This window comes from Humulus lupulus, chromosome 4 (assembly GCF_963169125.1).
Source record: "Humulus lupulus chromosome 4, drHumLupu1.1, whole genome shotgun sequence".
Taxonomy (NCBI): domain Eukaryota; kingdom Viridiplantae; phylum Streptophyta; class Magnoliopsida; order Rosales; family Cannabaceae; genus Humulus; species Humulus lupulus.
In genome coordinates, this window is record NC_084796.1 from 14,214,480 (window position 1) to 14,229,874 (window position 15,395).

The following is a 15,395-nucleotide window of genomic DNA, read 5'->3' on the forward strand; positions in this document are numbered from 1 at the left end:
GATCATCGTTGACACAAGGATCGTATCCAAAAGGATTTGTAATGCCCTGGTTATCCAAGACCATTACACCCTGTATTTTAAATAGTGCCAGAGTCACTAATCGAGTATCTTGGTCGAAAGCATGTGCCTAAGGTTAGTTAACAGATCAGGGTTAAAAACTTTGGCCAAAAATGAATGTTGACTTTTCATTAAAAGTTTAGTTTATACATGGGATTCCAAAATAAACACTTAAAATATTATTTACAGTTCAAAATGATACACAAGCCGGCCTAAGCGGCAAAAGATGGTTCAACCCTAGTTCCTCTGAGATAACCTCGACCGTGGTGGTCAAGCAGCTGCATATGTACACGCCGCCACCGAAGCTCTCCAACTCAGAACTGGTCATGCTTTCATTTCCCTTTACCTGCACCACATAGCACCCGTGAGCCAAGACTCAGCAAGAAAACTTTAAACATATGCATGAACAGTAAACACAAATTCCATATGCATATCTAGCATGCCCAATAGTAATAACCTACTCATGCATGCATACAAATACAAGTAAATGATTATAGAATCATTCCGGGGCCCATCGCCCTAATAGGTGACCATAAAGTCAACCCGGGGCCCTATGCCCTAGCTACTTGACAATAGAGTCACTCGGGGCCCATTGCCCTAGCTTAGTATAACTAGCCATAGAGCTAGTCAAGCGGACCTGGCGCTCTATTTCCTAATGACCTTAGGGTCGGTCAAGCATATTAGTATGCTCCTGGGTGGCCCATCCATAACGACCAGTGCTTCACGCACTATTGTCGTCCTTGACTAATAAGTCAATGCCTTAACCGGATAATCAGATAATCAAATAAACATCTAACCAGATACAGATAAGCATACTCCACATAACACAAGTATGCATACATAATCATCATATTTCAATCAATTAAGTACAAACACAGTAATAACCATGTTCCTTAACAGGGTTGAGCCCTAAACAAACAAATAATCATATTTAGCACGTACTGGGTGCAGTTTTCTTACCTTATGTCCAAGCACTAAATAAAAGCGACCCCCGAGCACGATCCTATCCTAAGCCCTAAAGGTAACCTAGTCACAACCCATAAATAATATTTTCATCAACATTCGATTCCATAAACGAACCTCGGGACTGATTCTGTACTCTCGGGACCTCCAATTCCACCCAACGGGGTGGTGAAATTGTCCCCCAAGCCCCTGGGCTAATGCCTTAATTTTTTTTTAGATTTTATGACCTGAAAAGGGCCCGACACCACAGCGCTGCCCCTTGGGAAGCGCGAAGAGCAGAGAAGGGCTCTCGCCCTAAATCGTCACAGCACCACGGCGCTTCCCACCTGGCGTCGCGGCGTGAAGCTTGTAACCCAAAAATCTGGGTTTTTCTCTTCGTGTTCTCCAAATTTCAAACCTCAAATCCGACCCCAACGGGTCATCAAACCCATATTTAAATTCCTAAAATCTCAATCGTTAACCCAATACAACTTTATAACACCAAAACATAATAAAAATCTCCAAAGAAACTCAAACACCAATTCTTGAGTTTCAAAACTCAAGAACACACCAGGAACACAGAAAATTAAAGATTCAAAGGGTAAAATTGTTACCTCTGCTACTATGAATGACCTTAGGTTGCTGCTATATGAATTCCTAGTCCCGAGCTTTCAAATTCCCAAGCTTATGCTCCTCAAAAATCAAAATCCTCTAGTATGTAAGGAGAGAGAGAGTAACAAGAGAGAGAAAGAGAGAGAAATTCTCTTTTTTTTCCTTAGCTTCTAAAGGTTTCAAAATAAATAAGTGTTCTAATCCTCAACAAATGCAAATGACCATATTGCCCTTAAGCCCCTAACTTGCCACTTAATGCCCTCAAGGGCATTTTGGTCGTTTACCGCCACATTTCACCATTTCTTTAAATAAGTCTCAACTATCTCCAAATATATCACCAAACATTTATTCCCATTACTCGATACTATGTAATGTACTAAATTACCAAAATACCTCTAGACTCACCCCGAGCTAGGTATTTGGTCCCGTTGTGACTTTTCCGCTAAATTGCTCCCTAGGATCGCCTCATGTCGAATAACCCAATTATATCCACATAATAATGTGGTCTCATCATATATCACAAATATATAATCATATATTCAAATATACCTCTAACGGGTCAAAATTACGAAAATGTCCTTCTAATAAGAAACAACCCACACACATATTTAATACACTTAAACATGCAATATTACTTATATAGTCATATAATGATATACATATATATATCACATAATCATATAATTCACAATTAATTTCCTTAATTGCTCTCCCGGCCCCCTAATCAATGCGCTAAGCCTTATTAGGAAAATCGGGACGTTACAGGATCGTACTCCGCTGTGTCAGGGATATCATCATGGACTATAACGTCTGGATTTTTCTCTGGAACAAATGTCCCAACCTTACTTTGAGTTGATTTGAAACCATGACATGGGGGAGAAATGTTCTCTTCAAATTGAACTTCTTTATTAACGCCGGGAGAGGCCGATGCATTTCTTAAACATCTTTTCTTAACCAATGTTACACATAGAGGAATCAACTTCTCCATAGATTTCGATGCTAACCCAATGAATGCACACACATGCCTATCATTTTTTATAACGGTAGGTTTGAAGGGTTGTGAAAGGTATGTGCGTACAAGACCTCAAGTTTCAAGTCATCATACGTCACACCCTTCTCCAAAGGCAGAACTTGATTTTCAGCATCCTTGAAAATCCAAACCCTATCTTCCAGTTCCCAAACACCATTGTATGCAAAAAGTATGGAAACTATTGAATCTGTATAAAAAAAACAAAAAATAGGTCAAAAATTAAAACTATAACATAAAACATCAAAAAATCGAGTTCTATCGAGATATGTCGAGGCCTATCAAGATCCAACTATCGAGGTCTATCAAGCACAATCGAGGCACATCGAGGCAAACTACCTAATGACATTCTTATGCACTTATCGAGGTCCATCGAGGCATATCGAGGTACATACTATAATGAAATTTTATGCATCTATCGAGGTCCATCAAAACTCATCAAGGCAAATCGAGGTAGCCTATCCAAATAACATATGAGGGTTTATCGAGGTCCATCGAGGACCATCGAGCCTCTGATCATGCAAATCCATTGAGGCATATCGAGTTTCATCAAAAACTATCGAGGTAGATGAAAAACCCAAAAAAAAAACACAGACAGTTTTGAAAACTATTCCAACAGTGAAACAATACAATAAAACATGAAGGCATACGCAGATCTGTTCGAAATAGCACAAGAAATAAAGATAAACAAGTTTCCTCATTACATATAACATATATATACTTACCCATACGATTTTCGCCCGTAGATCCGAAATCCAAAATGAGCTCGAAAATTAGTATAGATTAAGATAATGGTGGCTGCTTTTTTTGTGTGTGTGTGTGTGTGTATGAGAGCTTGAGAGATAGAGAGGGAAAATGTGAGAGATAGAGATGGAGAAAGACCATAGGAGAAAAAGAGAGGAAAATTTATGATAGGGCCATTTTGGGAATCTAGGGAAATGCTAGGATAAAAAAGTGATATGTTTTTTAGCTTGGTATCATTTTGTTATATGGGCCCATTTTATGCATCAAAAGCAAAATTTCCCTATATATATTAGGTCTCTCACAAGGAGACATAATATGCTTAACGTGACACATATATAATGTCTCCCAAGGGACACGTTATATTCCCTATATTATACATCACCAGATACGACGTTTTCCATCATGGTGACATGAGAAACCTTTATGTCTCTCTTGGAAGAGTCTTAAATGACATTTTTTTCTATTACTGATTGCAAAATAAATAAATAAAATTAAACGAGGCTCCATTGGAGCAAAAAGTGTCATTTTCCACTATCTCACTTTTAGTTTATGCGAGGAATTCTGACACTCTATTAGAGGCAGGTTGTAGTGTCCCAGAATATTTACTTTAGGTAGTTAGTATTAGTTTGTAGTATGTTAGATTCTGTGGATTTTGGTTCAAGGCAGGACTTAGTTGGAAACTCATAGCAACTGTTATGGATTTTATAAGTTTAACCTATAGTTTAGAAATATTAATTATAACATAAGGTTTGATTAATATTGCTGGTCTTAGATATATTATTTATTATAACCTAAGGTTTAGATAGAACCATTAAGAGCACGACACTTGTCATAATCATGTTTATTAAGGAATTAAGTATTTTTGATGGATAGTTTAAATAAAAGAAAGATCTAGAAGCTCTAGAACCTTCCAGCAGCTGTTAGGATCGTATTATGACTCAGTCAAAGTTGTTAATCCAATTCAAATTATGCTGAAAAAGTGAAAATACGTGTTTAATATATCAACGTATGCCGATATATCGCAGCATAGGGGTCGATATATCGCCTACAGAAGATACGAAAAATACGTCGACTTTGCACGAATGATCGAACGAGGCTCGGGAATACAGGGGGAGGCGATATATCGCCTATAGGGGGCGATATATCGGCTCCATATATGTATTTTTGAAAAGTTTGGTTTTTAATTTTGAAAATTAGCCTTAACCACTTAGACCTGCCTTTGAATGATTTTGACCGAGTTCTGGGCGTCAGTTGAACGAAAATTCAAATCTTTTTCATTTTATAATCATTTATTTATTCAAATTAAAAAGGGGTTAGTTTCACTCCTTGAACTCTATGAATAGGACCTAGTGCTCAACCATTTTCTTCATTCTTCAAGCATTTGATCAGAACCTCCAAGGTGCTAGTGTTACTATAGAGAGATACACTTGGGTATTGGGATAAAGCTTTATCATTCTAAGCTTTTATAAACACTTGCGAAGTGAAAAATAGTGTGATTTCGATATTGAGGCTTAGACCAATCCATAAGGTCATTCAAGGTATTCCTATTCCTAAGTTCAGTTCTATATGGTTCTTTAGTTTTCTTTTGTTCAGATCCTAACTCTTGTTATTGATTCTTGATTAGGTATTTAAGTTCTTGAAACTTAAGATTATTCTTGGTAAGTTTCTTCTTGGATGGTTTAGTGTTCTTTTCATCTCTTTTTCTTTAGATTCTCACCATTTTTTTTTTTACTGTTGGTTTATAAGAGTGTTCTAATCGTGTTCTTATTCCCAAATATCCCAGCTTTTGGTAAGGAAAATAGGCTAGATATATGTGTTTATATGTTTATGTTATGATATGTTTTATGCTATGATATGATATATGTTATGTAGTCCTTGGGCATATGACTTGTTTAGATAACAAGCCCCAAGAATATGTTTTCTAGTCCTTGGGCATATGACTTGTTTAGCTAGCAAGCCCCAAGAATTTATGGGCATATGACTTGCTTAGCTAGCAAGCCCCACAAATTTATGGGCATAATACTTGCTTAGTTAACAAGCCCCAAGAAGTATTGTAGAGTCCAAGAACTTTACTTAGCTAGTTAGATAGTAGTAGCAATAGCAATAGTTGTAGTATTTTTATGACTGTGGATTTTGGTTCAAACCGGGATTTAATTGGACACTCGTAGTAACACTTGTAGATTTTCTAAGCTTAACCTATAGTTTAAGAATATTAATTTTAACCTAAGGTTTGATTAATATGACTGATATTGATGATGATATTTATTATATTATAAGGTTTAGATATGGAAGGCGAAAGGATTCTTGGTAGCTTGACTTGTGTGTTAAGGATGAATGGACTGCGTGTCGATCAAGGACGACGCTATTTATTTTTATTCTTTTGAATTATGTTTCTTTAGTAAATCCGCATTTAGTTTTTGAACAATTGATTTAAGTTATGTTTTATTGTTTTATTAAACAATGGGTACCATAGAGTTGTAAATGTGGGCCGTCCCGGCCCACATTTTCGTGCCTCCAATAAATTCGGGTTGGGCCGGGCCCGGCCCATATTCAATTCGTGCCAGGCCGGGCCGGGCCGGCCCATTTTTGAAAGAGTAGGTCTAGCACAGCCCATGGGCCCGACCCATGTCGTGCCGTGCTCGTGCCGTGTCGGGCCCAAGTCGGGCCGGCCCACTTTCCTTATTCGGGCCCAAATTTGGGCCCACTTTATTATTGCCAAAAAATGTGAGGATGAAGAATTGAACCCTCCACCTCCTCTTTAACTATCAATGGACTTACAACCAAACCAAATACATTTATTTGTTTAAATTATAATTTTAGATATTTTTATATACTTTTTAACAATATTTTACACAAAATTATATCAAAGATAATTATTAGAATTTTAATACCTACTAATAAATGCTAAAAAATTTAACTCACAAATCTTAAAATAAATTAATATAATTATAAAAATATAAACATTGAGAAAAATAAGACTTCTATTATCATTTTAATTTATTAATAATTGACAAATAAAAAACTATTATGATTATTAATGTCAAAATATCGGGCTTTTTATCGTGCCGTGCTTTCGGGCTAGTTTGTTCGTACTTTCGTGTCGTGTTTTCAATTCGTGTCGTGCCTGGCCCAGGCCCATATTTTTTCGTATCGTGTCGTGTCGTACTCGTGCCTCCTGGGGTCGTGCCGATTTCGTGCCGTGCTAGAAAGCCCGACCTGTATTTACAGCTCTAGGTACCCATCCCATATTTTACATTTTATTTTGTAATTTGCACAATATTTATTTTGGGGTTTTAATAAAGTTAAGATTATTTCTTATGTATGCTTTCTTAAAAATAGTAGCTATGTCTAGTAGTTTTAATGGTCCAAGGTCTTAGAAATAGTTGGGTCCTTACACGGATCTTTAAGAGGCCTCATTTTCACTGGAAAATTTTACATCCCAACTTAAGTGTTTGGTTAAACAAGGTAAAAATTTTAAATAATAATAAATCAACTTACTTGGAATTTGAATGGAAGTCTTTAAAATGAGAAAATATATATGGATATTTGCCACAAAATTTCTTGTTTTTCTTATATTGTTAAACATATGCCCCCAATCGAAAATCTTTGCGGCAATAGTACATTTTGCTAATGTTTTGTTGCACCCATTAAGTTTTGGCTATTACGTGCCAACAAGGACCCACTAGTGGCATGCCATTGGTCCACATGTGTGTTGCATGTCAAAATTATGCTGACATACTTGTGGCATAATTGTCGCCAAGATTTTTTATTAGGGCATATGTGTAAAAATATTAAACGAACAGGAGATTTTGTCACAAATATCCTAAATATATACGAAGAAATAGAATATTATTATGAAGCACCAACACCTTTTGACATAGAGTAATAATATGTGCACACACAAATTACATGTAAACATTACACACTTATGTGGCAAATCATTTTAACCAATTATATTTATTAGACATAATTTAGTAATAAGTGGTTGAGCATTGGCACTCTTATTAATTACACATTAAATAAGAGGTGAAGTTACGAGACAAGCAAGAGTTGGGAATAAAGCAAACCTTCAACTAAATTAGTACGCATGCTAGTTTACATATATTCCTTTCTTAAAATCAAACATGGTAAAGGGCCAGTTTCCTTTGGCTTTACAACAAAAATAGAGCGAAAAAAGAAAGAGAAACAATTTAGTTACACCCATTAAAATGTACTTAAACCATATGCAAATACTCGGTTGAACCAAGATATTGCATGGGCTAAAAAGTGGTAGAAGAAATATAATCCAATAATTAAAACAAGAATGGCGAGCACCAGGGAAGATTCTAAAACAGCAAGCATAGCTGTCATTAAGGAAAGCACCATTGCTGCCATAGCCCACAAGATTAGTAGAATGGCTCTCTCAAATAAGAATGTCGAAATGTTCTTATTCTTACTCAACAACATGAAAAGGAGGCTGAGGACTGCAGTACTAGACAACACAAAGGCTATCATATCTGTTATCACAAATGCCTGAAATGATTTGTTTCTTCTTAGAATTGCAGTGCCTTGCAGTGGGCCTTTGTCAGTCACAAAACCACCAGGCAAGGTAAAACCTGCTGTGAAAGTTACTGTCGCAATAAGCGATGCCGCGATAAGAGAACCTTCAATAGCTTTATCTTTCCTAGAATCATTGAATTGGATTACGTTGTTATGATCATTATCTAATTTCTCGCCATCCTTGCTAGTATTTGATATTATTCGGTGAGAAAGCCTTAAGCCTACCTTACGTAAACGATCTTGGAGTAATCGCTGCAATAATGAAACCATCAATTTGTATTAGTACTAAACAATTGGTACCTAAGTCGATTATGTGTCATCTTATCACCACTATTAGTATTATTACTATGATTAATGCTACGGGAATCTTAAAGTCACTACAAGAAAGTACACTTTTCTCGGCGTAACTTGTGAATTGCGCCGGCAAAAGATTTTACCAGCGCAATTCGTAATTGCACCGGGAAATGTCACTTTTGCCGGCGCAATTCCGAAAAGTGTCAGCAAAGGCTTGTGGACTTTTTACGACATTATTTTTATCGGCGCGTAAGGCATTATTGCGCCGGCAAATAGCAATTTTCTCAAATTGAGTTTTTAGGGTTCTACCTTTGCTGACGCATTATAGACTTGCGCCGGCAAAAGCCAATTTCAAATGCCGGTAAAAGTCATAAATGCGCCAGTAAATGATAAAATTGCACCGGTAAAAATATTACATCATAAAAAAACTAAAATTTTAATGATTTTTGGAAGTGATTAAAGTTTGATGTAGTATTATTTATATAAAGTAATGAGTATTTAACATCTAATCAAGAGTAGATTGTCGTTAAAATATGGTTTAAGATTAACTAATATTAATCAATTTTGTAATTACCAACTATTAGGTTTATGATCATTGTCAATTATGTTTATCTAACCATTCTATTATCTTCTTTTTTTTCAATTATTTGTTATCATAAGTCTAACAAACGAGTTTATTACACATGAAGTCATGAATATCTATAATCTTGCTCTGAGTTACACATTATTAATATTATGTATTTATCTATATTGTTATTATGATATATATATATATGTACATTTCTATGTTGATATATAAAATCGTTTTACTTGTTTGTACCGAACGTTAAATAATTATTCATTTTTTGACCAACAAAGGATTAGCCGATCATAGTATTATTGTTTTATAATAATTGACAATAATTAATAATGATCTCTTGAGTACTCTTGTGATTCATAATTAATTGTTGTATTTCATCCAAATTCACAAAATTTAAGAAATATTTAGTATTTATAATTGGTTATGGACATTATAAATAATTTGATTAAATAGTAAGTGTTACAATATTCTAAATGTTAAGGAGTAGCGAAAATTACCCTAGTTCATTGATAATGTTTGTATTATTGCTGCTCGATATAACATCTCGAAAGTATTAGTACGATAAGCATTTTAACTATTATTTTGTGTTTGTAAACAATGAATGTGTTAATTATTGTTTCCAACGCTCGATTATTAGTAATTTTTAAAAATATGGAAAAAAAAAATCAATTATTAGAAAAGTGGTCACTTTTGCCGACGCAAATATACTTTTACCGGCGCATTTTGTCACCGGTGTTACCACTTTCACCGGCGTGATCCATACTTGCGCCGGCAAAAGTAAAGCGGGAAAAGACTAGCCATCTGCATTTTTTGAAAGGGTCTTGTTAGGCACTTTGGCTGGCATTTTTAACCGAACACGCTAGCAAAAGTCCACGTTTTAAATTAGTTAGTTGAGCAGACTTTTGCCGGTGCATTTAGTTGCACTGGCAAAGGTTATAGTTGCCCCAGCAAAAGTCTCATTAATATAAACGGCGTCGTTTTCAACTAGGCTTTCAGAGTATGATATTTACCGGCGCAACTATGACCTTTGCCGACGCAACTAAACGCGCTGGCAAAAATCATAGTGATATACCAGCCGCCCGAGCCTTTCTTCGTCATTTCTTCTTTTCTCTAACATATTTGTCTTTCTCTCTCTCTCTCTCTCTATTTCTTTCTCAGGAACCCCCACACCGCCACCACCACAGTCTCTCTCTCTCTCTATTTCGCTCTTAGCCACCATCAGCACCCCACTACCACCTTCAGCGCACTGCCACCATCTTCGCCCCACCGCCTCTGCCAACTCTCTCTCTCTCTCTAAATCCCACCACTAACTTTCTCTCTCTTTCTAAGTTGGAGCACCTCCGAGTCGCTATCACACCTCTGCCGCTCTGTGTAAGTGTAAGTTTTTTTTTTCATTTAGTTTTTTATATCTAATAAACAGTTTTTTTTTTTTTTCTGCGTTCAAGATCGCCCCTGTGCAATCCGAGCCCTAAGTGTATTTTTTTTTATAATATTATTGTACAATATTTATAAAAAATATTTATAAAATTATATTTTATTTTATATAAACAAATTACTTTTTGTTTATAATATATGTCTGTAAAAAAATTAATTTATTATGTTTTATTGTTTATAATATATGTTATTATTTTTTAAATAAGTAAAATGTGTATATGTTGTACTGTTTGTGGGTATTTTGTCATTTGCAGGGAATTTTTGTTGGGTAGTCTAATTTTAAAGTGTTATGCTGCCAAAATTTTAATAAAATTTTTATTTTTTTTGTATTAAAAAGATTAATTAGATAAAAATAATTAATATTATATATTTAAATAAAAATTTAAAAGCTTAATTGGAATTAAAAATAGTAAAAATGATACATAATTTAATTAGTAAATAAATCATTTAAAAAAATCAATTTAACTAAATAAATATGTAAAACTTACTATTAACTAAAAAAAAGTAATAATTAAATATATGATTTAAAAAATGATGTGATTAATTAATAAATAACTAAATAATTAAGTAAAGTTTAATTTTTTTTAATTAATATTATATATTTAAATAAAAATTGAAAAGTTTACTTGGAATTAAAAATAGTAAAAATGATACATAATTTAATTAGTAAATAAATAATTTTAAAAAAATATAATTTAACTAAATAAATAAGCAAAACTTACTATTAACTAAAAAAAGTAATAATTAAATATATGATTTTTAAAAAATGATGTAATTAATTAATTAATAAATAACTAAATAATTAAGTAAAGTTTTAATTTTATTAGTAAATAATTAATATTATATATTTATATAAAAATTTAAAATTTTAATTGGAATAAAAAATAGGAAAAATGATTCATAATTTAATTAGTAAATAAATAATCTAAAAAAAATACAATTTAACTAAATAAATAAGTAAAACTTACTATTAACTAAAAAAAAGTAATAACTAAATATATGATTTTAAAAAATGTTGTAATTACTTAATAAATAACTAAATAATTAAGTAAAGTTTTGATTTTATTCGTAACTAATTAATATTATATATTTAAATAAAATTTTTAAATTTTAATTGGAATAAAAAAAAAGTGAAAATGAGACATAATAGTAAATAAATAATTTTAAAAAATACAATTTAACTAAATAAATAATTAAAACTTACTATTAACTAAAAAAAGTAATAATTAAATATATGATTTAAAAATGATGTAATAAACTAATAAATAACTAAATAATTAAGTAAGGTTTTAATTTTATTAGTAAATAATTATTATTAATAATATACTCATAAGCCAAAAAAAATGACAAAACATAATAATTTATTCTTTCATAAGACATCATAATTTGATATTTTAAAATTATTTTCATTGAAGATGGCGAGTGACAGAAGTTGGATGAGTGCTAGGAATCGTTGGTCTTCAAAGTATAGAAATGGGGTCAAGGACTTTATTGAGGTTGCTCAAATTGTAGTAAACATTGTCCATGCAATAAATGTGGGAATGTTAAGTTCCAGTCTCTAAATGCAATTTCAATGCATTTATTCAACAGTGGCATCATACATTCCTACAAAGTGTAGCATTACCATGGAGAGGCACTGCCACGGCCACTAGATGTGGTTCAAGATGAGGATAGAGATGAGATGGCAGATATCTTGGAGGATGTTTACGCTAAAGATGACACTCCCACTAGAAACTATCATGATCCTCCCCAAGATGATGTTCACCATTATGATAAGTACGACAATTTGTTCAAAGAGAAGTCAAGTGAATTGTACCCAGGTTGCAGAAAGTATTCCGCGTTGAACTTCTTGGTGAAGCTGATGCATCTGAAAGTTATTAACAAGTGCAGCAACCATTACTTTGATGGTTTGCTTGAATTGTTAGTCGATGCGATGCCTGACGGAACGATCTTACCTAGGCCTCACTACGAGGCGAAGGCAAAGTTACAGAGTATTGGATTGGGATATGAGTCCATCGATGCTTGCAAGCATAACTGTGCACTCTTTTGGAAGGAGAATGCGAGTTTGGAATTCTGTCCGGTTTGTGGTGAGTGTCGCTGGCAAGATAATCATGGGAACGAGAAGAAAGTGGCTCATAAGGTAATGCAATACTTTCCGTTGACACCAAGATTGAAGAGGTTGTATAGTTCGAGATATATTGTCGAGGATATGAGATTGCACTACTCTAAAAGGCCAAAGGAAGATGGTGTGATGAGGCACCCTGCTGACAGTAAGGTGTGGAAGCACCTTGATAAGTTGTACCCATCTTTCGTTGTCGAACCTTGAAATGTTAAGCTTGAGTTGGCTATAAATGGTTTCAATCCTTTTGGGAACATGAGCAAATCTTACAGCATGTGGCCTGTGATACTTGCCCCATATAACTTGCCATTGTGGAAGTGCATGAAACCACGGTCATTAATGTTGGCTCTTCTAATTCCAGGTCCTTCTTCACCTGGAAAAGATATTGATGTCTATATGAGACATTTGCTTGACGAGTTGAATGAGTTGTGGGTGAATGGCGTCGAAACACGAGATGCATACAATGGTACAATATTCAATATGCGTGCAACAATCTTGTGGACTATTAATAACTACCCAGCTTATGCTATGATGTCCGGGTGGAGCACAAAAGGGGACAAGGTGTGCCCCACATGTAATGAAGAAACTCCCTCTGTAGGGATTAGAAGTAAAATTTCCTACATTGGGCAGAGAAGGTTTCTTGATATGGATCATGAATGAAGGAGTAAATGCGCACTATTCAATGCTAACAAGGAACTGAGGCCACCACCGAAAGAGTATTCTAGTGATGATGTGTTGAAGCAATTAGAGAATTTGCATATTCGATAATCAGGGAAACACAAAGAATTTGGGGGTGTGAAACGAAAAAGGGCTCCGACTGAACTTAATTGGTCGAAGAAGAGCATATTTTTCAAGCTTGATTATTGGAAGGAATTATTGCTCAGGCATAACTTGGACGTAATGCACATTGAGAAGAATGCTTGCGACAGTGTCTTGGGAACTTTGTTAAACTTAGAGGGAAAATCTAACGACACTGACAAGGCAAGACTTGATCTAGCAGACATGAATATTAGAAGAAAAATCCACCTTTACAAGGTAGGAAACAAGTGGAAGAAACCCCACGCCAATTACCAGCTCAGTGTCCCTGAGCGTCGAGTTTTTTGTGAATTTGTCAAGTTGGTTGAATTCCCGGACAGTTTTGCTACTAACATTTCGAAGAATGTCAATGTCCATGACGAAAATATATCTAGACTGAAATTACATGATTGCCACATGTTGTTTCAGCAGTCGCTGCCCACCGCAATTACATCGTTTTCGGTTCTTGAAGTTTAGAAGTCAATTATTGAGTTGTGCGGTCTTTTCAATAAACTTTGTTCACGGGCTTTGAATGTGAAAGACCTCGAGAAGATGGAGGAAGACATTATCACCATTATGTGCAAGTTAGAAATGATTTTTCCTCCTGTATTTTTTGACATTATGGTACATTTTGCTTTGCATCTCCCAAAAGAGGCAATTCTTGGTGGTCCTGTGCACTTCATTTGGATATATCCCATTGAATGTTCAATGGCGATTTACAAACAGTATGTCAGAAATCGTGCACGTCTGGAAGGTTCAATTGCAGAAGCTTACGTGGTCAACAAAGCCTTGACCTTTTGCTCAATGTACCTCCGGAGGGTTGAGACTTGATTCAATCAACCTGACAGGAATGAAGACTGTGTTGAATCCAAACCAAATCGAGAATATTCTATCTATAAGGATGTTGGTCGTCCATCCGGTAATAAATCAAGTATGTTCCTCAATCTGTAGTTAAAGCAAAAGGATGGGTGGTATATCTTGAACAACTGTCATGAAATTAAGGAGTACCTTCGGTGTGTTTTCCATAAATTTGTTTGGTTTATGTACCGGGTACAATATGCAATCATAACATTTCTATTTGTTTGTAGTGAGCATATGGATGAGTTAATCAGACGGGAGGGGGGGCTCGAATTTTGAAGTTTGACAAGAAGCTGAGTTTCCTCAGTGGTTCAAAGAACGAGAGAGTATCTTACTCAGTTCTCAATAGAAACAAAACTTAATCTATTCAAAACTAACCTTCAAAGCTAATGTCGATAGGTGAATGGTTTGCATGAGCCAACACCTACTGAAGTTTGTAATGAATTGTATGCTCTTGCAAACAAATCAAGTGGCACCGTGTTCTCTTATACAGGGATGATAGTGAATGGCGTCAAATTTTTGGTCCATGGTCGTGATGTGAAGCTTACAACACAAAATTGCGGTGTAATGGTGCCAAGTGAGGAAGGTGTGAATTACTATGGAGTGTTGAAATAAGTAATTGATTTGTCCTACTTGATGGGTTGTAGTGTTTTCCTATTTAAGTGTAGATGGTTCAATACAAGTAGAATTAAAGTAGAATCTAATTTTACGAGCGTCTACGTGACGAAAGAATGTTATAAGAATGATCCTTTCGTCCTCGCATCTTAGGCAAAGTTGGTGTATTATCTCCAGGATGTAAAAAAAAGGGATGATTGGAGGCTCGTTAATGAATACATTTCAAGGAATGTGTGGGATTTCTCATATAGAGATGTCGATGATACGAAGACCAAAAATGATATACCAATATTCCAAGAAGTTAATTCTTCCTCATTTCAATTGTGGGTAGAACTTCCAATTTTTGACAATCTTCAGTATGATCGGGTTGATGTCAATCCAACTAAGGAATGGGTACAGTACCCAGAGTGTGAGAAGTGTAAAAAGCGCCACCAAGGTGAATGTTGGGCAAATGCGTGTTATGGTTGTGGTAAGGAAAGGCACATTAAGAGGAACTACCCACAGAAGAGTCAGAACAAGATCAAAGAGAAACCTAAGAAGGATGACAATTTGATTCCAGCACGTGTGTACGCTCTCACCAAACCTAGGCAAGCACTTCCGTGGTCTCAGGTCAGATCTTTATAGCTGGAATTGATTGTCACATTTTAATTGATTCTGGTGTCACTCATTCGTTTGTTGCCAAGAGAATAGTGGATAGATTTGTTATACCTTATGAAATGCATGATAAGGGGTTTGGGACCATGTTACCCACCGGGGAGGTGGTAATATCTAGGAAGTGG

General features: G+C 35.0%; 1 protein-coding gene across 2 annotated transcripts in view; it reads right to left on the reverse strand.

The window, feature by feature from the left end:
- Positions 1-232: 232 nt before the first annotated feature.
- The window catches only part of LOC133830008 (uncharacterized), a 35,541-nt gene continuing 20,378 nt past the window's right edge, over positions 233-15,395 (reverse strand). The window contains exon 3 of one of the 2 annotated variants that reach the window (XM_062259886.1): positions 233-403. In XM_062259886.1, the coding sequence (XP_062115870.1) occupies positions 248-403 (156 nt within the window). In that variant the 3' untranslated portion in view covers positions 233-247. Of the gene's footprint in view, positions 404-7,456; positions 8,174-15,395 lie in introns of those variants that run through there. The other variant, XM_062259885.1, reaches the window with a different exon arrangement.